The 22,788-nt window shown below is 41.3% G+C and overlaps 5 protein-coding genes across 5 annotated transcripts in view; 1 reads left to right on the top strand and 4 right to left on the bottom strand.

The window, feature by feature from the left end:
- The window catches only part of tyw1 (tRNA-yW synthesizing protein 1 homolog (S. cerevisiae)), a 56,307-nt gene extending 43,611 nt beyond the window's left edge, over nt 1–12,696 (bottom strand). Inside the window, exons 1-7 of the mRNA XM_051398061.1 lie at nt 12,550–12,696; nt 12,202–12,329; nt 11,896–12,018; nt 11,461–11,562; nt 9,050–9,244; nt 8,586–8,873; nt 6,623–6,745 (exon numbers count right to left, since the gene is read on the bottom strand). Of these exons, the coding sequence (XP_051254021.1) occupies nt 6,623–6,745; nt 8,586–8,873; nt 9,050–9,244; nt 11,461–11,562; nt 11,896–12,018; nt 12,202–12,329; nt 12,550–12,613 (1,023 nt within the window). The 5' untranslated portion in view covers nt 12,614–12,696. The remainder of the gene's footprint in view (nt 1–6,622; nt 6,746–8,585; nt 8,874–9,049; nt 9,245–11,460; nt 11,563–11,895; nt 12,019–12,201; nt 12,330–12,549) is intronic.
- Nucleotides 12,697–13,625: 929 nt separating this feature from the next.
- Nucleotides 13,626–16,129, top strand: sbds (SBDS ribosome maturation factor). Its single transcript, XM_051396525.1, has 5 exons — nt 13,626–13,852; nt 13,957–14,086; nt 14,646–14,846; nt 15,178–15,342; nt 15,558–16,129. The coding sequence occupies exons 1-5, from the start codon at nt 13,725–13,727 to the stop codon at nt 15,681–15,683; spliced, it is 750 nt and encodes a 249-aa protein (XP_051252485.1). The 5' UTR covers nt 13,626–13,724; the 3' UTR covers nt 15,684–16,129.
- Nucleotides 16,130–17,005: 876 nt separating this feature from the next.
- On the bottom strand, nt 17,006–18,866 carry LOC127361709 (claudin-3). The gene has a single exon (XM_051396527.1). It carries the CDS (start codon nt 18,747–18,749, stop codon nt 18,075–18,077), a length of 675 nt encoding a protein of 224 aa, XP_051252487.1. The 5' UTR covers nt 18,750–18,866; the 3' UTR covers nt 17,006–18,074.
- A 956-nt stretch (nt 18,867–19,822) lies between these two features.
- Nucleotides 19,823–20,835, bottom strand: LOC127361713 (claudin-4-like). Its single transcript, XM_051396533.1, has one exon. It carries the CDS (start codon nt 20,701–20,703, stop codon nt 20,071–20,073), a length of 633 nt encoding a protein of 210 aa, XP_051252493.1. The 5' UTR covers nt 20,704–20,835; the 3' UTR covers nt 19,823–20,070.
- A 714-nt stretch (nt 20,836–21,549) lies between these two features.
- Nucleotides 21,550–22,535, bottom strand: LOC127361714 (claudin-4-like). Its single transcript, XM_051396535.1, has one exon. The coding sequence runs from the start codon at nt 22,404–22,406 to the stop codon at nt 21,774–21,776; it is 633 nt and encodes a 210-aa protein (XP_051252495.1). The 5' UTR covers nt 22,407–22,535; the 3' UTR covers nt 21,550–21,773.
- Between the last annotated feature and the right edge of the window lie 253 nt (nt 22,536–22,788).

Genomic DNA, 22,788 nt, shown 5'->3' with positions numbered 1-22,788 from the left:
TGCTGATACAGTGGGTTTTTAGGGCTTTTTCTGTGGCAGCCAAAAACTATAGGAGTGAGCCAAAAAAGGTTGCAGGCCCACAGCTGTACCATGAGCTGACTGTTAAAATGAGGGAAGCGGCAGATTCACAACCGGCAAAAGGCAAAAATCTTTTTTCACAATTTTCTTGTGTAGCTGTGACATACTGCTAGTCAATTTTTATCAAAATATCTGATGTGAAAAACATACAATGAATTAAAGGCATTCTATAAAAGGTCCAGTGTGAAACATGTTGGAGGATCTACTGGCAGAAATGGAATATAATATTCGTTGGTTTGTTTTCACCTGAAAATAATTTGCATGTGTTCTCATTACTTTAGAATGAACGTGTCCTCTTCTACATGTTGAATTGTGTTTCTACAGTAGCCCAAAATAGACAAACAAAACAGGACTTTTTGCACTTTTCATGAGTTTCACAGCCACCTCAGTTTCTCCCACATGCTTAGAAGGGGAGGATGAGGTGAGTTGGTTGCAATCTGCAATCTGACCGCTACCTCTACATCCTACATACTGCTCTTTAACCTGCTTTTGGCATAAAAAAATAAAAAAAACTGAATATCACCTAGAAGAAACTAGGCTCTAACATGTGTGTGTAAATACACAGCCCATGTATTGTTCATGTGATCATAACCTCAGGTGTGTCAGCGGAAACAGATGGGCTCTTAACACCTGACAATGGTGTACTTTCACCTTCCACCTGGAAAAATCTAAACCCATGTAGCTATCTAGCAGCTCTATCTGCGCTGTGCAGCTGAGGCCATGTGTGCCCACCATTACCAAGCCTTTGCCCCAGGTACGATAAAGATTCCACACTCATGACAGCAGCAGTGGTCCCTCGGATGAGCAGCTCCTTTGTTGACAGGGGATGCTGTTAATAACTAAGCGACCGCGCTGTGTCAGAATCCTCCCACATTTCATTCCAAGGTGGAAAACGATTTGGCATTATGCTGAATGACATTTAGAAACTTCATTTATCTCTCCGCGAATTATGGCAGGGTGCTGCTTTACTTTGGGTGGTTTAAAAGGATGTTATAAGCCATGCTCTGTTGCAGTTATCAGTGCAGGTGTAGAGTAACACAAACAGTCAATCTAGGATAAGATCAGCCATCCCGAGGTGGCTCAAATAGCTGTTTAAGTGCGCCAGATTTCTAAACTGGGGGTGAAAATTCTATAGCCTGCAATTTAAACCCAAAAATGAGATAAGACTCTCAGCCAGCACAAATGTCCACTTTCACTTACTGCAACCCTGACATGCAAAATTCTGACAGCATACGCAACATGTAGCCGACAGTGCAACAATCTGTCCCTGTGGTGTTTGCGTGCAGACCTAGCGATTCATCTGGCCCCAGTCTCTGGTTCCCACTGCTTGGCTTTCACAGTCGCTCGAGAGCTCACAGACATCCAGTTATGCCCGGGCCTGTCTGGACTAACAGAACTGGGACATCTCACAGCACCGTGTTGTTCTCTGGAACTATGACACAACATGGGGCTGATGCAGACGGACAGTGCAGCGATAACACACAGAGCAAACAGGTGATCAAGGGACAAACATAAAAAGGTACATTTGGGAGAGAGAGAGTACAAAAGAGAGGTATCACGTAGGAAAAGAAAAAGAAGACTAGGGTACAAAATAAATACCCTAGCTAGATCGATACAGACCATACGAAAATAGGTTGTTTTCATATCAGATAACATACACACCGATGCTGATATGTCTGCGATAGCCCAATATTGGTCAGCCGATATATTGGCTCTAACATAATACTGGAAATAAGAAAAGCTGTAAGAAACTTAAGTCACAGATGCCTCAGTGCTGCAATAAGTTGTTGATTTTACCCTATATATTATATTCATGAACATAATGTAACATCACTGCCAACCTCCATTAACTGACACACAATTGGCATACAAAAGATTGGCCCAACACTAACTTTGAGGTAATACAACAGTCCTTTAAGTCACAGTAGCATCTTCATCTCTGCTTTCTCCCACTAAGATGAAAACATCTAGACCCAGCCCAGAAAGCTGTGCGTCAGGTTAATGATCCGTTCCACACTAATTCCTATCTGGTAACAGTCCTACAGTATGAAATGGATCAGCCTGGCAGAAAAAGAAAGCTCATAGGACAAAGTTTGGGTACCAGTGCAATTTGTGCAAAAACAATTAGAGAAACAAAGAAAACAGCTTATTATAGCTTACTGGCATTTGGCAGAAAACTAACAGGACTACAGCCAAAGACTGATATAGACTAAGGTTGGGCAATATGAGCCAATCACAGCGTGCCTGCCAATCCATCATCGGATACATTTTAAGAAAAACAGGTGTAGGAAATATGTATCATCAAGATTAGCAGTGATCTACTCATCCGCATTCCTGCCTAGCTACAAGCAACACTGACATCAATACAGACAAATCCATCTGTGCCATATTTAGCTCCAAAGCCTTCTGCTTTTTATGGGCTGGCCTTAACAAACAGGTGAGAGATGATTCGTGAAGAAAGTAGACAGCTAGTGACACTTTATTTCAGTAATTGTCGGATCAAAATCAACTCGAGGCAGATGTTTATTTGAGTGTAATGGGTTTGAGAGCATGAAATGCCACAACCAATGAAACTCTGAAAACAGCCTTAATCTCTGCACGGCCACATTCAAAAAAAAAAAATGGACTGAACAAAATCGTCTATTAATTTTTTTCCTTGTGCCCTCAGTCTGAGATAAAAACAAACCATAAAAAAACATTCCTCCATTTAAGAATACAATGGCATTTCAACAATGAATGCTACATGCTGGACACCTCTTGTGACTGAACTTTAAGAGAATATGTTCTACAGTCTGTTTACAGACCCAAGAGGATCAACACTTTTTTTTTAATGTTAATTTCCAGTATGTCCCATAGCGTGCCTGCTGGGCCAAAAACACCCAGACAATAATGTGGTAGTCACTCCTGCCCAGCTCTGGACATTGGGTTGCTTATCCACTAAAACATTGATTCCTTTAAACTGGAAGGAGCGTAAACTTGCCTGCTTCTCTAGGGATTTGTGGGTGGAGGAATACCTGGACCTACTGAACATGGAGTGGGCAGCGTGCCTGTTAAAAGACTTTGATAAAAGGACTGGAGGACCACTGGGACACTGATCATGCTGTATACAGTAACTGTATTTGTCCTTGCAGTTTAGGACTTGTGGAGTAACGCATCTCTTCTTTGTCTTATCCTCTAATTTGTCTCGTTTTAAGAGTGTATATATCTATACATATAAAAAGTACACGGTGTTGCGGGTTATTGGTGTCACCCTTGCACACCCACCTTGTTATTTGTATTTCTGCTTTGTTGTTTTTGTTTATGTCATCTTGTAACTTGATGAATGTTTTGTCTAATGATGAAAAAAAAAAAAAAAAAACTCTCAATCACAAGAGGATCAAGACTGACCACTGGACCAAAGGAACAGCCAACAAGATATGATACAAATTAGTAGCAGTGAATGTGCTGATGTTTACAGGACAGTCATTTATTGCCATAGTCCTAGAGGGTTGTATAGATGTACTAAAAATGACCAAATTGAGTGAACAAATATGATCAAACATTGCCATCACCAGTAAGAAACTATGTTAACTTTTACTTGAAGTATATAAAATCTGTTAAAGGTCTATCTTGCTGATGTTGTGCACATATAATGAATGTAAATAGCTCAGAAAGTAAAATGACAGTGTGGTGTTTAATGTCAGGCCAGTGGTTCATTCAAAGAGTTGAGCCTGCAACTAAGTCTCTGCCATCACCTAGTGGTCAAAGACATCATAACTGCAGGCTGAGATATAGCTCAAGTACAACAGAAAACTAGCTGGGAACAGGATGATCTCCAGCTCTTTGTTTTTAGTACTGCACCATATTACGCAATATTCAGCTTATTAATTGGGAGTGATATGAAACAGATATTAAACTTCTGGACCTCCGCTGACTCTACACTAAATAAGCTAACTAACATATTCCTGTCAGGGGAATTTCCTTGTTCACACTTAATTTGCAGCTTGGCTAAATACTTGTCGTCTCTTGGCAATAGCGAATGTTTAGTATACAAACTAATTACATCTTTCACTGTCTGCTCTGTGTGACCAAATTATGCAAAAACCCTAATTTGTTACCACAGACACACAGCCAAAGCATTCTGACATCCGAGTGTGATGATACCAGTCATAATTATACTTAAATCTTACAAGACAAGTTAGTATTAGAATACTTTACAGCAGGTGAAATGGAAGTCAATTGGCCATCTCAAATATAAATGGGAATATCCTCAGGGAAAAGAATGATAATAGGAACATGTAGCTTCCTCATAAAACACATAAAATCACAAACGAAAACACTTCATGCAATTTTTAAAAAGAAGTCTAGCTCCTTCCACTGAGGCAGACATAACTGAAAACTCCTATCTTCCCACTGTGACGTATAAACACATCCATGTAGGGCTTACAAAGAGGCCTGTCCAAACCTCACAGAGCTGACACACAATATACTGTAATATTTATGTCTCACTAAAGGGGGACAAGCCTGGGAGAATCTGTTGTTAAAGTCGTGTTACTTGTCCGCGTGAGACATGGGACACTGCAATCTAGCACTGGTAGCACAATATTAACTTTGTCATTATGGCATTATGCTTTCATGAGAACAAAATGTAGAAACCAGAGGCTCCAATCAACTGCAGCATTATCTTGGCCATTCCCTTGAGTTACTGAAAAACACACAACAATATTGTCACACGCAGAAGAGAACACGTTCACTCACTTGTTTCTTTAGAGCCAAAAACAGGCTAACAGGAGGCAAATCCTTCTCAGACGTTTGAGTTGAAAAACTTCAAAAGCTATTCATATTTTCATTGTAGCCACAATGAAACAATATTTTGCGTGTATCTGGTTGTTATGACTTGACATTTCCAGTTGAGGGAGGAGTTTGGAGCAGGACATAATAATGCAGGGAGAGATCATCATCAAGTGGCCAGTGGTATAAAGTTATGAGACATTCATTATATCCATCAGAAAAGGCTCATTGTTCAATGTTTTAGCTACAAATACTACTACGTTTTACAGTAAAGAGCAGAAATGAAAATGTAATGATCTATAAGAACATCAAAAATGAGTATTGCTGGCATTGTTGTTAAAAAGTATCAGGTGTTTTTCAACCTGGACTTCATTTCCCCATGTTTTTGTGTCAAAATGACTAATGGATACAACACATTTTGAATTTGTTCCAGTATTGAGTGAGAGTGCTGCAGCCTGTAGCTGTGAAACAGGCTTCAACGTAATCCTTGAGGGCTATCGCGCACCGTACGTCCATTAAAAGTGCTTGTTTTTGCTACGGATGGGCTCAGTTTATTATAAATGACTGGCAAAACAAGTGTACAGAAAAATGACAGGTTTTCTGTACCTTTCCCTTGATTTGCTGCGTCTCTAACCAGGTCTCGCTCTAGGAGAAGTCTTGTTTGAAAATCTTGGGAGAGAAGAGGTGACGTGTTGCAGGAGACAACAGTGAACCCGTGAGTGTAGTAACACCACCTGGGTGGAGTTGGTGGTACAGAAAGAGTAGCTAGGGTTATGTAAACAATGACATGGCTGAATATTTAGCTGATTTCGACAATGTGGATGAGGCAGATTGCTGCCAGGCCAAGCACAGCTAAATAAGAAAATGCAGGCAGAGGGCAGATACAGACACCACCGTACACCACTAGTGGGTCATAAGTGATGATGGATTGCTTTTAAAAAATCCTACTCACTCTGCCTTTAAACAGGTGCATTAAAAAAAAAAGAAAATCCCTCCCTTCCTCTCTGGAAGGCTTTCATGGCACCCATGGGTGTTTTTCTTTTTCCAATTTATTTGATTTTAGTATGTAAGATGGAAATATCGAGCAGCTAATCTAAAAAGTACTGATCTGTACAATAAATACATTTTTTCATTCTCTCCCTCTCACAGCTCACCTTCTTATCCTTGCACTACAGCCTATATAGGGCTGATAACGTCTCTTCCTTTTCGTTTTTTCTGCTTTTCTTGACTCACTGATTCCTCACAAGTCTGTGAGGTGGGCGTCCTCGCTCTTACGCAAGCCTCCGCTTCTCGCCTGCCGGGGGTCTGGTGTCTATCAACCCATCTGCCACTTCTCCTTCAATGACAGCACTTTTCCTCCTTACTAAACACACTTACATTGGACTAAGGTGGTGGAAGCTTAACGCCACGATGGTGTCCGCTTATAGACGTTAACGCTGAAACGCTGAAAATAAACCTGCTGGATGATGATTGGCACTCCAGTCTGAAATGATTCAACAACTACCTGCCTGCGATATTGTAAAGCAGGCAGCTAAGTACTGTATATCTAACTCGTGTTACAAGTACAGTATACATTATTGAATCCTCGTTTTTTCTTATTTGCCTGAATGCAGAAGTAGTTTTCTGAAGTTAGAGAAGGAAGGAAAGTGGTTTTTGTACAACATCATCAGATAACTGAGCTGTAAATAATATGGCCACTTGTGTGGTGCACTGAAAAAGACATGTATATATATTACTAAAAGTAGTGTCACCATGCTGGTGGACAGAGTCTGACCTTCGCTTTCTTGACACTGCTCATGATGTTGCCCAGATCCTCCATGTCAACCACTGAACCTGATTTTTTCTCATCTTGCAGGCCAGACTCCTCCTCATCACTGCTGGACTCCATCAGATCCTCCTGGCACAAGAAAGAAAAGAGAAGAAACCCAAAGACGATCAAGGACATGGTGACACAGATGATCGAGTGGAAAATGTAAATGATCCTCTAACGTAGAGAGCTTCAAGTTAAAACCCATAACCAATTAAAGATTTGTACTAAAATAATGAGATGAGGGAGACCATATGGAACACATTTATTGTACATTGTTATCTCCTCTTGGGCCGCCTAATTAAATAAGAAAAGCCATATGCGTGTTTATGGCGTTTCAGAGGATTTATCACAATGTTGGCGCTTCGGTAGGATGGAGTGCACGAGCGGTACAGTGGGTAGATAAATCACGGTGATGATCCCCTCGCCACGGTTTTCAGCTACTCTTGGTTCCGGTTGAATGTCACCTCTGCTGAGTGCACTGAGTGTTACAGACAGAGGGGAAGAAGTCTCAGCTAGATTTGGCTCCGAGGTGCCTGCTACCATGACAACTGGTCATCTGTGTGTGCGGTGATGCGTATGAAAGCTGTTTGTGTGTGTGTGTGTGTGTGTTGTGCGTGTGTGTTCGTGTGCGCATATATGTCTGTGCGCATATATGTCTGTGTTTGTACTTTCCTTCTTGTGAAACGTGTAACTTCAATTTTGATTGGTGGAAGAAAAGCGCTATTTTCATATTCTGAGATGATGGACAGTGCTGACAGTGATGAAGCCATGCAGAACATTTATAACACCATGCTTACCCTTGAAAATGCATCAGTGCTACCAAATAAGGATCTGATAAACTGAGGGTAACACTCCTCTTCCTGAGTCCCTCTCTGATTTTAATCACATTGTTGAAGTGCAACATGAGGCCATTAGCCCACCGAGTCCACTTCAGCTTCCTGTGACTTTGTGTGTGCCTTCATCATACACCAGCTACACGTGTTTTCAGCCTTTTTTCCTTTTATATTCACCAGTTATCACCCGCTTACTTGTATTCTGAGTCAAGGGGGCCAAGATGGAGTCTATCTACAGTTCACTGGGCAAAAGTAAGGTTAAAAGTTGACTGATTTGATGTTGCCTGGTGAATGAATTAAACAATTTTGTTCAAAGCTCAATGAGAAGCCAATCAAACATTCAAACATAAACATAAAGACAAAAAGAGCACTTTAGACTCTCTGTCCAGAAAGAACATGGAAAGATATCTCACTGACATCCCCAGTTTTACAAAGTCTTCCTGTACACCTGACGTGTTCAATCAGGGGATGGGAGTATACAACAAAATGTCACTGCGCGAGCAAGCAAAACATGTCATTGTGTCTCTGGTGAATGATTCATGCAGCTCTTGAGCCAGCTAGTGACAACATGTACAACTAGTATAAGTTTCATCAGACGTACGATGGAGCAGTTATGTATTTTACATGTTTAATCGCCCCCCGTCAAATTGATCACAACACTGTCAGAACATTGTATTTATGTTTAGTTAAAGCTCCATTAAATAATCTTTCTACCTTTAAATAATAATAATCATTATTTTTATGCTACACTGACTTGTAATAAGGTGAATGGTGCCCCTTACATTCCCACTATGCACTGCGTACGCCTGTTCTCACACTACGTAACTTTGGTCTCTGGGTCGGGACACGTGGGTAACACTTTACAGCACTAAGTCACACACTACCAAAAATGTCAATTATGGAGAAATTGTTTTCTGGTTAAGCTTTCAGTCCCAAGAAACTCTTGAAATCTAAAAGGTTTCAATTTAAAGGCAGTTTTTATCGCCTTTTACTAGTAGTTACAGTTCTTTTTAACCACTAAGTTAACCTACTCCCCCACAAGTCAGTAAACTGTTCTCAGTGTGCCATTATAAACACGGCTATAAACTCATTACCTCAGAGCTGTTATTCTGCTGAGCTTCCTCCTCCTCCTCCTCCTCCTGCTCATGTCCCTCTTTCCTCTTGTTCTTACAGGAGCCTCCAGTCTTACAGTTCCCACTGCAAGTCTTCTTCTCACCCTTCGCCAGAGCCTGAAGGCGGTTCAGGAACTTGACCTTCCAGGCCAGGAAATCTGCCTGGATGCTGCCATTACGACTCTTCACCACATTGCAGTCTCCCTCTCCCCTGGTCATGATTCGCATGCCACTCAGCATCCACAGCCATTTGTCCACGTTTTTACCCACCTGGTGAGGCAAAAAGAAAACTGGGTCAGAGTTTAAACATATAAAGTCCGGCTGTTTGTAATAGTAACTGAATGCAACCTTGTAGCTTTTAATATTCTTTGAATAACTAATTGTAAAGCACTTTATCAAGCTGTGTTATTATTCTGATAGAAGTTGATATGGAAGCCTTTTCTTACTGTATTATAGTGGCCAACATAGACAGAGTTGCCAAGACCGAACACTGCATATCTGAGGCCTTTGAGGTAGGTCTTCCCGTATCTGAAGTCAGTGGACGCCTCCTCCAACCACTTGCAGAACCACTCAGCGTTCTCTGTGGGCTGCCCGTCGGTGTAGGTGGCCACAAGAAAGACGCAGACCGCCTTGTTGGTGCACTGAATGGAGATAAACAGACAAAGAGAGACAGTAAAAAAAGTACAATTAAACATTTCATTAAACACACAGAAGAGGTATTTGTAAATGCAGGTGTCTTGATCTAAAACTTTTCCTTGGATACTTTGAACAACAGTAGTAAAACCTTTGTTAATGTGGACTTGGAGAACAAATGTATCTAGTAATCGATTTCTTACAACTACAAAGCAGAATGGACTTGTTTACACTGACGGGAAGCCATAGCCAAACAAAGACAAATCTTGGAAAGCACTACAGCACCGTGAACAATTCGCTCCGGGCAAGACAACTCGCCAATATGTTTTCAGCAAACACACAACTGATTCTGCCTCCAAGACTTGAAATTTCATGCAACAGACAGAAGAAAATAAATCCAGCTGCAGTTTCAATGTTCAAGTTTTAAGGCCAAAATTAAATCCACAAGCAGCAACAAGCGGGTTACTTCGGCCAGTTTAATTCTGTTTAAAAGGAGTGAGACCAATCACATCACAAAGTCGGCAGCAGTTCAGTCATCGTGCACACAAAGCCATTCATAGTAGAATAATGTGTGTGTATACTAAATTTGGTATAAAAATCGAGAAATGTTTTATATTTTGGGCTTTAATTACAGCGCCACCAAAAGGCCGATGGGAATCATATTTTTTGTGAAGCATGTGAACATCATTGAATTTCTAGTTATGGTGCAACGCCTCAAGTCTCTGGTTCGTTCCAGCGCAAAGAAAATTGAGAAAGATTAGATAATGAAATGGCAGATAATGATTAATAGACCACATTTGATTTCAGAAATTGGTTGAAACATTCTTCCCGAGCCCGAGAACCAAGATTGGTTGAATTCTTGGCCACCAGGTTTTCAGATACATATTTGTGGCGCCCCCTATAGGTCAGGCTTAAATTGCTTCAGTAGACCTATTTTAACAAATCGCCCCCAGGGATCAATAAAGTATGTCTGATTCTGATATTTCCAATCTGTCTGCAGATATCTACCGAGCTTTATGACTGGACAAATTGTTAATGAGTTATGTCTAATGTTCTGCAAGGCCTGCTCAACTGTAGTGCCTCAATGCTGTATACCAAATTTAGTATTAATACAATAGAAATTTAAAAAAAGGACATGTTTTTGTAGAGAACACTGAAGGGAACTTGTGTGTCACATTTCAAGTTAAAAGGGACATACTGGGTGGGTGTCCCTTTGTAATGTGAATTAATATAGCGCCACCGTCTGGCCAATTACAGTCATGTCTCTTGTGAAGCACATGCACATCATTTCACAGCAGTTATTGGGCTAAGTTTCATGCCTCTGGCTCGCTCCAGCTCACAGCAATTTGAGCCACATCAGCAGACGACAAATGATAATAAACCCTAATTAAATCTAAAGTAAATGCACATCGCCTCCTTTGGCTCTGTGGAAATAAACAGAACACTTCAACTTGTTGAAACAAACCACGTCTTCTTGACTGACGGCTGGCCAGTAAGTCAGTGCACTGAAGAGCAGCTGCATCAAGGGAGCGACTGGTGCCTGCGGTCGTTTCTCTTGTGGAGAGTTTCCATCACTAAAAACTGTATCACTGTCCAATTGAATAAATAGTTCTCCCCTGCTGTGTACCAGCCAACCAATCTCCTATTCATCTTTCACTGCAGTACACTGCGCCTGTGCCCACAAAATAAAAAGCCAACAGTGATGAAAATAATCCATCTTTCTTCAGCTGAGCCAGATTTGTGTAACACATTCGTCCTCTGTGACGGCCGTTTGAAGACTCAAATCAGTGAGAAATGAAGGAATGGCTGAGCTGGAACATTAGAGAACTTGAGGCTCACTCTACTGTTTGTTGTCAAGCTTTAACCAAAAAAAAAAAAAGAGTTATGATTTATTTTACTTTGATTAATTCTGTTCTAATGAAGCCTCGCCTGTAAGTACACGCTGCCAGGTCTGATGTGATTGAATTCACTTTCTAGAGATTTGTTTAAACACCCTGAAGCAACTTCTTGGTACAGTCTATACAGCATGCTTTTATCCTCTTAACACAGCTGCAACAATTAACTGGTGCATTAATTAATCACTTAAATCATACAATGTCAAAATGTAAGTTTACACACTCAGGAGTTGGCTGTTAGTGGTGTAGGTTCTTGTTTAAGGACACTATCTTAAACCCACATCCTCATGTTCAGGGCCATTTATTTCTTCTCTTTGAATCGGACTTACCTCATCAGCAAGTTGATCGTCTGGATCGTAGTCCTTCATGTCAATCACCTCTGCTGGTATACCCGAGGCCTTCACCTCCTCTGACAGCTCTTTTGCAAATGCCTGAACAAATGAAGAGTCTTAGTCGACGCTTATCATCTTATCGCTGCCAGTCTGTCCAACCTTGAACTCATCAATCGTGACTGGAATTTCCCTTTTTTGTGAAACACTGATTTACAAAGGTTTGCACATGGTTATGGTTTACTTTACTGGTTCCACTTGAAGCTCTGAATTATGTCGACACTGTACCAGAGATTCATTGTGGATGCTATTTTGGAGCGGTGGTATCGTTAGAGGTGTGGTTGCACTTGATTATGGAGCTTTTTGTGTTTTTGTCTGCTCCTGTGCCTACATTTAATTATTACTTTTACCAGGTTTCAGCACCAATATCTGTACCTTCGCTGTTCCGGTTTGTGAGCCGTAGAAGATTTTAACCCCTGACACATGAACTACAGCGTCCCTGTCATCCTTCTTCACAGCTTTGTAGACCAACGTGCCGACGTCTTTGGGGAAGCTTTTCTAAAACACACACACACACAGAGAAAAGACAATTAAGGCGAAGACAAATACACAGACAGGTGATCCTGCAATGTGCAGCTTTAAAGTGAAAACCAGCAGCCACAGACAACACTGTTAGAAAGAGGACAACGTGTCTGCAACCACACATGAGTGAAGATGAGACATCAACAAGGGACAATTCACCTTCTTCAGTGCCATCTTCAGTGAGAGCCAGATGCCAAACACCAGTGCAGCAGCTGAATACAGATACAGCCTGTTGCTCCATACCGACATTAAGTAGCTCTCACTGGGACTGTGTGCATTCTGGGACACTGGAGGGAGAAACACACACACACACACACACACACACACACACACACACACACACACACACACACACACACACACACACACACACACACACACACACACACACACATATAGACATCCTCTGTTTACACACCAGTGAGACGGTGGCCAGATCTAAAAGCATGACGTCAATTCAAGGTCCAGTTCCAGTTCATTCAAAAAAACTAATAAAATAAAACTCACCTTTACTGTCCGAGGTAGACACGCCACATACGAAGAGAGAGATGAGTACGAATAAATTCGGCATCGCTGCAAGTGGCTACCTTATATTAAAATTACACAGACCTCTTCAGCTGGTACTGTGCGCCACCATGTTGTTTGGCCGCTGAGCATGCTGGGAAGTGTAGTTTATTGAGGTTACGCTCGAACGTGACTTTCAAAGCAAAAGTATGGTGCCAAAGACCCGTGCCCAGTGCGATACCAAACGGGGTATCATGTATTAGGCCAATGTAATGATAATTTTATGTCCATGGTTTTAAAGACGTTAATTAATTTAAAGTTGTATTTTGGATTTATAAGTGTTCCTACGTCTTATTTGGCGGTTTTAGAGTATTTTATTTTGAAAGTATTCACCGATGTATTCACATTAATGTGTGTTTACTGCCCTCTAGTGGTCACACGGAGGAACTGCAAGGTTCAATTAGTCAAATTAGCGTCAATGCATGCGGTAACTTCCGGTACGTACTTTCAAAATACAGTGACCAAACTGAAACGAACGACTATACCGTGAATCATTGTGTGGTTACAGTTACAAAATACAACTACAAGTTACTTATTTAGGCCTACACACATCTATAATCATGATTATTGCCGTCTGGTGGCCACAGTTAATACCTACAACTGCTATCCACGAGCATAAAGTTAACCACAATAGGATAGTAACAGCTCCGGTTTGACGTTTTCAAAATAAAACGTCTACTATAAACATAGGCGTAATTACATTTAAAGCAACTTTTTGTGTGCTAAATGTTATTCTTTATCATTTTTAAAACACAGCTTTTCCAGGTTGCATTATTATTTAAAAATTACAAAAACAAGTTGTGACACTGTACAAAATAACACATTACACAATTATTATATTATAATATATGAAGTATTTGGGGTGAAGTAAAATCGTTTTGCAAATAATTTCGATTGTTTTGTTTTGTTTTGTTTTTTTTTAAATAATCACAAATCTCTAAATTATTGAAGTCGAGCACGAAAAAACAAAACGGGAACGGAGCTGTTGTTCAATGTCGATGTTTCCTGGTGGACACTTTACAGCAACACACTCGGAGCGCCTCTTTAACTGCGACGTTGTGCACTGACAGCACATTGTGTTTCTCTCGTCTGTCGCAGTAAACAGAAGAAAAAAAAAAATGTCCATATTTACGCCAACAAACCAAATCCGACTCACCAACGTGGCGGTGGTGAGGATGAAGAAAGGAGGGAAGCGGTTTGAAATCGCCTGCTACAAGAATAAAGTCATGAACTGGAGAGCAGGAGCGTGAGTAACGTTGCATGTTTTTAATTTATACCCCCCCCAAAAAAAAAATGACCTTGTTTATTATCGATTACAGTCAGCGGATATTGGCTGGTTGTGTCTTGCAGAGAGAAAGACCTGGACGAGGTTCTGCAGACACACTCGGTGTTCGTTAATGTGTCCAAAGGTCAGGTGGCTAAAAAGGACGACTTGACCAAAACTTTTGGGACAGATGATCTGACAGAAATCTGCAAACAGGTGAGAAATATCTTCCTGATCACCTCTCATCCACACTGTATCATCATCATCATCATCAGAGGCCTGTCAAGGGTTCCCACGCCTCCTGGAAAACCTGGAAATCAACCAAATATCCTGGAAATAATCCACATTGTCCTGTAAATATCACTCAGATACAACTACGTGGTGCATATTGTTGTTAGAAACTTTAAGTTTAAAACACTTAAAAACAAGTCGACCTGATGCAAAGTGGAACTGACTTTTGAGTCAAACGTTCTCATATCTACCTGCACACAGCCGATTCATGATTAAATGTCTTGTTGCTGTGAACGCTAAACTTTCTAGAAGATGAATGAAGTCAATTTTACTTGATTTAATCTTGATTTGTTACTTACGGGCCAAATTATTGTAGTTAATATGCCTCAAACCGCTGCTTGTACGACTGTTTGTTAGCGAGTGCTGTCCTGTATTGTCAAGAAAAAACATCCTGGGAAATAGTTTCTGGGAAAGAATGGGAACCCTTCCTGTTCATCTTCACTTCCTCACCTTTAATCTGCTGTTTCTTTTTCTTTCTCTTCAGATCCTGGCCAAAGGAGAGCTCCAGGTGTCCGACAAGGAAAGGCACAGTCAGCTGGAAACCATGTTCAGGGACATCGCGACTATTGTGGCGGAGAAGTGCGTCAACCCGGAGACGAAGAGGCCGTACACGGTCAGTCTCATCGAGCGGGCGATGAAGGACATCCACTACTCTGTCAAGGCCGGAAAGAGCACTAAACAGCAGGTGAGGAGACACATTAGCTTTGTTTGTTGCTTTGGTTATAAACAACTAAAAGCATTTTCTCATAGAATTTATTCCTGTGTTATAGAAATGTACTAACATTTGCAGACTGATTAAAATCTGGAAAATGCAGCTGGTTTGATCACCACAATTCCTTTTTTTTATGTAATTAAAGACGGTGTGCTGTGTTTCCGTTCCACCGGTTGCACTAACAGTTGGCAGAGATGCATTTAACACTTAAACACTGTGGAGATTAGTTTTATTATTGTTGGACAAAGTTCTGTTCTGAGAGTCTTTGTCTCGACTGACTGATCCGTCCCGTTGTTGTTCCCAGGCTCTGGAAGTGATCCGGCAGCTGAAGGAGACCATGGAGATCCAGAGAGCCCACATGAGGCTGCGATTGGTGCTGCCAGCCAAGGAGGGCAAGAGGCTGAAGGAGAAGCTGAAGCCGCTGCTGCAGGTTGTGGAGAGTGAAGACTTCGACGAGGAGCTGGAAATGGTGAGGAACTCTTCAGAAATCAAAGCGTGTTTGTGGGTGTGAGGGAGTAATCTCTGCAGTCTCTGAAAGGTGTGACATAAACCAGATTGGATTCACTGCAGTGAAGATAATCAGACAAGGAAACTCATGATTTTTGTTTTTTTTAATCCTAAAATGTGTAAATTCTCTCTGTATTAACTCCTCCTCCTCCTCCTCCTCCTCCTCCTCCTCCTCAGGTGTGTCTGGTGGATCCCGGCTGCTTCAGGGAGATCGATGAGCTGATCCGCTGTGAGACTAAAGGCCGAGGTTCTCTGGAGGTTCTCAGTCTGAAGGACGTAGAGGAGGGAGAGGAGAAATTCTAGTAGCAACCAGTCGGGACTCTGCACCTTATCCACACTAACACACTTCACTGCGGCACACAGACAGCTCGACTCGTTGAACAGACTCTGTTTATGAGGAGAGTCTTGCTAATTGCAGCCATTCCTGTTACTCGGACTCTCTACGTTCAAAGGATTTATTAAAAATGATTTGCCAGATTTGCATGCTGGGTGGAATGTATTTTTTAAAAATAAGTTTGAGCGTTTATACGTAAACTAAACAGTTCAAGGCTGAATTTACAGTATTTGTTTTATTTCAGAACTTCTGGACCGTTAACAGAACTTCGTCTCTGCCTTCCATCTGACTTCGTGTGCCATGTAGTCTCGCTCAATATCTCGATTTTATGGATCATTTCTTTAACCCAAATAATGTATATTTTTGTCATAATGAAATGAGTTTGCTCTGTAGTAAATAAATATATAACAAAATAGTTTCTTTATTGTGATTCCACAGTGATTGTTTACATCCCCAAACCCAAAATGTGTTTCAGCTTTAAAATGCAAAACTTCCAAGGGACATTTAAAGCATTTACTTCTGAAAAAGTGCTGTACAGATCACAATACAGATTTCTAGCTATATTCTCTTGAACCATGATTTATAAAATATATTATGTAAAGGAAACAATACAGTGTTTGTAAGTATTACTTTAGGAGTAACTTTCTTTTACAAATGAAATGTGGAAGTTTTACATTGTTCAGCACAAACTAACATTAGAAACATATAGTTAATGAACTCTAGTAAGTACATCTTACACTTAAAGCTATGATTTTAAATAATTATCAAAAAGTTTTGATTTGAAAAATGACATCTTCTGTTGGGATGTAGCTGCAGAAATATCTTCACAAAGACCTTGAGTCATTAATAACTTTAATTCATTTTAGGGTTTTACTAAACGTTTTCATACGAGTTCAGGTTGTACAACCATCTCTAAGTCAGACATTTGGTTTCTCTGAGTTAAAAGAAAACAGAAATCATGGTTTCAGTCATTTATTGCAAAAATAGGGAAAGTGCAGCACGAAAGAAAAATCTGAAGTTGGTTGACACCGAGTGAAAAGTGCACTCTCTGTTAGTGTGTTCTTTACTCTGAAGAGTATCGTACTGACGACTAAACACTGGTGTCTGGGTCTTCGTTTCACGTGATCATTTTACAGCCTACCATGATTATCGGATGCTTCCTCTATTTTTTTTTTTCAAAAATAGATTTCTACAGTATATGTTTCAAAATTACCGCTCACCTTATCAAAGTGTCCTGTGCCACAATGAGTTAAAGCCTCTGTAAGACAAATAAATGTAACAAACTAATGAATATATCTGAATCATTTGCTTTATTCCACAGTGCACAAGAATTCATCTCAGATGTAAACATTTCTGCCACTCTCAACAAAACAAAACATATGAAATTGCATTACTCTAATGTAGGGCAATGTATATGTGCAATACAGTATTAAGTTTGAAGATCAATATTAACACATTCACATTTAAGGCATTACAATATATCCGATGGCTGTAATGTCTTAATGCAAGTTTAGTGTCAATAACTGCATCAAGTAAAGCAAACAGTTTAATTTTACAGTGCTATTGAATCGGGGAAATTGAGTTGAATGTTCATCCTCTGACTCTGAGGTAGAGACCTCATTTACAATATAGCCTGGTGGAATTGAATAAATATATAAACACAAGATCCTAGGTACCAATAAACACAAAAAATAAGCCTAGATAAAAAGCCTGATTAAAGTAATAAAAAGCCAATTAGTAAAACATAAATAAAGCAATTTTAAGCAACAAATCAACAAAGACAATTACAACTGGAAGTGTAATAAAATGAGATTAAAATGTTTAATAACCCTAAGTATGGAAATGAGGTAAGCATTACATTGTTCTGCATGTTATTCTAGGTTGCAGGTGCACAACGAGACCAACTGGCTTTTCCAAGCTCATAAAAATCAACAACCTGTAACACAGGGGCCCACATTTACAGACAGAGTAATGCAAGCAGGCAAAGAGCCAGCAAGGGCCTTATAAATACAAAAACACAGTGTCTATCACGCCTTACAGAGACAGAGGGCCACCCCAACCTTATATCACAATGATGAGTATTATAATTATTACCAGAATGTAAATCAGTACTAATGTATACAGCTTCAATAGAGATGGAAGAAACACAGCAAAACAAAATGCAAATTCAGTCCTACCCACATCCCTGTCAGTAAAACTAGTTACCTGACACATTGCTGTGCTTGTACTTTCTAATGTTAAACTCATGCTTAGTTAAGCCAGTGCATCATAACTCAACAAGTGCAGACAGAAGTTTTCCTCTGCTGTTAAATCTACCCACAGTCATCTCACATATTAATGATTTCCCAGTATATATTCCCTCAGAGAGGCTCTGATCTGCGTTCATACTGGCTGTTTGTGAACGTAGTCCTGTTGATCCTGCTGAGTGGGTGATTCGCCTCCTCCTCTACATTTGGGTACCTGCTCCCTCCAGGCTGCTGCACCTGCCTCTCACCAGTGGGGCATCTGGTGGTGAGAAACACCCCTCCGACCAGCATCAAAGCAAAGGAGATCCACCCGAGGTACAGTGCAGGGCCCCAGTCTCGTCTCAGCAGCACAACACCCTCCAGTGGCTGACTGGTGTGATGGCATGTCCAGGCTGTGGGGATCAGCAGTAGGATCCCAGACACAACAAAGAGAGTACCAGAAAACACTTTGATCTGACCACGCAGAGGGAACCACACTGCCCCCACTGATCCAATCACCGCAGCAAAACCCCCAGCTCCGATGGCTGCCATGATTAGGGCTCTCCACATCCGAAAACTTCCAGAAAGAGACATGAGAGACTGGTAGAAGGAGCAGTGCAGGCTGCCATCGTGGGCCAAGTCCCAGTGATCCCATTCCAGCCACACCCCATCCCAGTAGGCAGGCAGAGTAGCCGTGGTGTTGTCCAGGGTGCCGCTCACCTTCCACAGAGCCAGGCAGCGAGTCAGAATTGAACAAAGCCACCCTGTGAGGCCCAGACCGAGGGCAGTGAGCTCCAGCTGCCGCTCCATAACTCCAGCCTGCCTGCTCCTCCTCTTTTACAGCAGGCCCGACTGCCTAACCAGAAACAGCTGGCAGCAGAGTGAGGTGGGGTGGGGTTTGAACTTGTGTTTGCATGTGAGAGGCACAGACAATCTGTATGTGTATGTGTGTGTGAGTAGGTGTGTCTGTTTTGTCTGTTCATAGAGCGGAAACCAGTTCTTTGGTTCTTGGAAATGGTTTCAAAAGAATTCCAGTCTTTTAGAGAAAAACAACCGTTTCATTGTGCAATGATTTTTCTGCCACTCTGTCATTTTTCTGAAAAAGAATTACTTAATCTCACTCTTGGGAAATACAGTGTTTTCACTCTGTCCTTAGTGTCCATTACACACAGACAGGCCCAAATACACACATGCTACATAGAGTTATTGGGAGAGATGTTAGAGAGACAAGGCTGTGACAGTCAGCCACACCAAGCTGTTAGGGTTTGTTGCAGGTGAACTGGTACCTCTCCAGCTACCAGTCCAGACTCACCACCCTCAGCCAATAAGTTCCTACAAACTAAGAGAACTTAATTTAAAGAGCCACAAGCTCTTCCTGACATTTAAAATTTGTGTGCTCACAGTAGCAGAGACTCCCTCTGTCCTTTGTGGAGCTGCTGGGTACTACTAGTACTACCACCTTAGTTATACTTTATAGTTTCTAGTTTGTGACCTCTTTGAAGTCTAAACCATGACAATTTTATTCCTCATAAGCAGTGTTTCTAAAATAAATGCAATCAGTTAGAAACTTGCTCCCAGTTTCCTTTCTGAAAGCCAGCATGAGAAGCTGGGTCATCAGGAATATTTAACTCTTGTGTTGATCAAACTGAAAGATTTGCATTAAAGCATGACTTATGATTGCATCAGGGGGATTATTAACTTAATGCTCGCTGCTCCTGATCTGATTTGAGTTTTTCCACTTTGTCTAAAACTTGTCTGGTATCTATTTTATTCTACTGATGCATTCAAACTTTAAAACCAAAATCATGAATGTAAACAGCAAAAAAAGAGAACCTTCAGTCAGTCAACTCTGTGAGAACTAAATGCACTTTGACAAAAGAATATCGTTTCTAAAATTGTTTTATTACAAGATATTTGTAAAATGTTTTATACAATTAATTCACAATGTATCAGTTCATTGCAAACAATCAGAGGAAAATTAGGTTTGATACAAAAATAACTTTTTCTTGCCAGAGCAGTTTGAAAAAAAATAAATCAGACACAACTTGTGGTGCTATAAAAAAAACTGACAATGAAGGAGGGTTTCTGAAGAAAAGTAAAATTATTTGCCGTCTGTTTCAGAAGAATGGTCTCAGACGTAGCCGCGGCTGGTGGCTGTGGATCTGGGAACAGGTTTCTTGACTGGATACTCTGGGCTCTCTTTGGGTGGACAGGAGCTGCAGAGGAGGGCACCACCCAGGATGAGAAGCCCAGCTGTGCCCCAGCCAATGTAAAGTGCAGCTCCCAGCTCTCTCCTCTGGGCACTGATCAAGAGGGGGTTGTAGAAATCCCTGATGATGCTGTTGGCGGACCAGCAGACGGGGATGAGGATGAGAACACCGGCACAAATGAAGACAATTCCAGCAGCAATGGTCACCTTTGCTTTGGCACTTGGATCCTCCACAAAGTTGGTGCACTTGCCTCCCACAATGCTCAGGACGACCCCAAAGACAGCAACGATGATGGCGATGACCACAAGAGCTCTGGCAGCCTGAATGTCCTGGGGTAGAGCCAGCAGAGAATCATAGATCTTGCACTGCATCTGGCCTGTGCTCTGCGTCACACAGTTCATCCACAAACCTTCCCAGATGACCTGCGCTGTCACAATATTTGCTCCAATGAAGGCTGTGACCTTCCACATTGGCAGGGCACACACAATGATGGTCCCCAGGAAACCGAGGATCGCCAGGGAAAAGCCCACCATCTGTATTCCCATTGACACCATGGTGAGGTCTTCTTTGAGTCACTTGGAACTGATCAGAAGTAAGAGAGGCGAAGGTTTCAGGAGCAGGTCACCTCAGTCTTGATTGTAAAAGTGGGTTAAAATAAAGACTGTGGCGCATTTCTTTTGGTATAATATCTTTTTTGAAGGTGGAGTCATCACTGGAAAATCCCACTCCCCATACACCACATCCCACCAGCTGTTGTTGTTGGGTTGCTACTCACATTCCTAACTTTCAGAACAATCCTTTTCTCACAAGTTCTGCAGAGAGGGAAAACAAAAGTTCTACTGTGCTGTGATTTTTCAGTTACCGATTTCCCAATCTTATTGCAACCAGGCATTTATAAACAAATGTAATCCATTACTCATTACTGGGTACTACTAGTACTACTACCTTAGTTATACTTCCTAGTTTCTAGTTTGTGACCTATCTCAATTCTAAACCATGACAATTTTATTCCTCATAAACGTTATTTCTAAAATAAATGCAATCAGTAAGAAACTTGCAGCCAGTTTCCTTTCTTAAAGCCAGCATGAGAAGCTGGGTCATCAGGAATATTTAACTCTTGTGTTGATCAAAAGATGAAAGATTTGCATTAAAGCATGATTTATGATTGCATCGGGTGGATTATTTACTTAATGCTCGCTGCTCCAGATCTGATTTGAATTTTTCCAAGTTGTCTTAAACTTGTCTGGCATCTGTTTTATTCTACTGATGCATTTATTTTAAATCGCTCTGGACGGTAAACGTTAAAACCAAAATCATGAATGTAAACAGCGAAAAAAAAAGCAAACAAACCTTCAGTCAGTCAACTCTGTGAGAACTAAATGCACTTTGACAAAAGAATATTGTTTTTAAAATTGTTTTATTACAAGATATTTGTAAAATGTTTTATACAATTAATTCACAATGTATCAGTTCATTCCAAACAATCAGAGGAAAATTAGGTTTGATACAAAAATAACTTTTTCTTGCCAGAGCAGTTTTAAAAAAAAAAAAAAAAACAGACACAACTTGTGGTGTTATAAAAAACTGACAACGAAAAAGGAAAAGGAAAATTATTTGAATGGTCTCAGAAGTTGTCTCGGCTGGTGGCTGTGGACCTGGGACCGGAGTAATTGACTGGATACTCTGGGCTCTCTTTGGGTGGACAGGAGCTGCAGAGGAGGGCACCACCCAGGATGAGAAGCCCAGCTGTGCCCCAGCCAATGTAAAGTGCAGCTCCCAGCTCTCTAATCTGGGCACTGATCAAGAGGGGGTTGTAGAAATCCCTGGTGATGCTGTTGGCGGACCAGCAGACGGGGATGAGGATGAGAACACCGGCACAAATGAAGACAATTCCAGCAGCAATGGTCACCTTTGCTTTGGCACTTGGATCCTCCACAAAGTTGGTGCACTTGCCTCCCACAATGCTCAGGACGACCCCAAAGACAGCAACGATGATGGCGATGACCACAAGAGCTCTGGCAGCCTGAATCTCCTGGGGTAGAGCCAGCAGAGAATCATAGATCTTGCAATGCCTCTGGCCTGTGCTCTGCGTCACACAGCTCATCCACAAACCTTCCCAGATGACCTGTGTTGTCACAATATTTGCTCCAGCGAAGGCTGTGACCTTCCACATTGGCAGGGCACACACAATGATGGTCCCCAGGAAACCGAGGATCGCCAGGGCAAAGCCCACCATCTGTATTCCCATTGACACCATGGTGAGGTCTTCTTTGAGTCACTTGGAACTGATCAGAAGTAAGAGAGGCGAAGGTTTCAGGAGCAGGTCACCTCAGTCTTGGTTGTTAAAGTGGGTTAAAGTGAAGACTGTGGCGCATTTCTTTTGGTATAATATCTTTTTTGAAGGTGGAGTCATCACTGGAAAAAACCACTCCCCATACACCACATCCCACTATTTCACATGATTTAAACATGTGGTGCTTATTAAACATATGGTGGCAATTATAACAGAGTTAATGAAAGCCAGTTGCATTGTAGCAGCCTCCCTCTGTGGAGCTGTTGGGTGGAGAAGAACAATGCCACCTAATGGAACTGCATTCAGATGTAATAGGCTCTGTAATACAGAAAAGTGATTCAGATGA

This window comes from Dicentrarchus labrax, unplaced genomic scaffold (genome assembly GCF_905237075.1).
Source record: "Dicentrarchus labrax unplaced genomic scaffold, dlabrax2021, whole genome shotgun sequence".
Classification (NCBI taxonomy): Eukaryota; Metazoa; Chordata; class Actinopteri; family Moronidae; genus Dicentrarchus; species Dicentrarchus labrax.
This window is presented reverse-complemented; position numbering and strand designations above follow the sequence as displayed.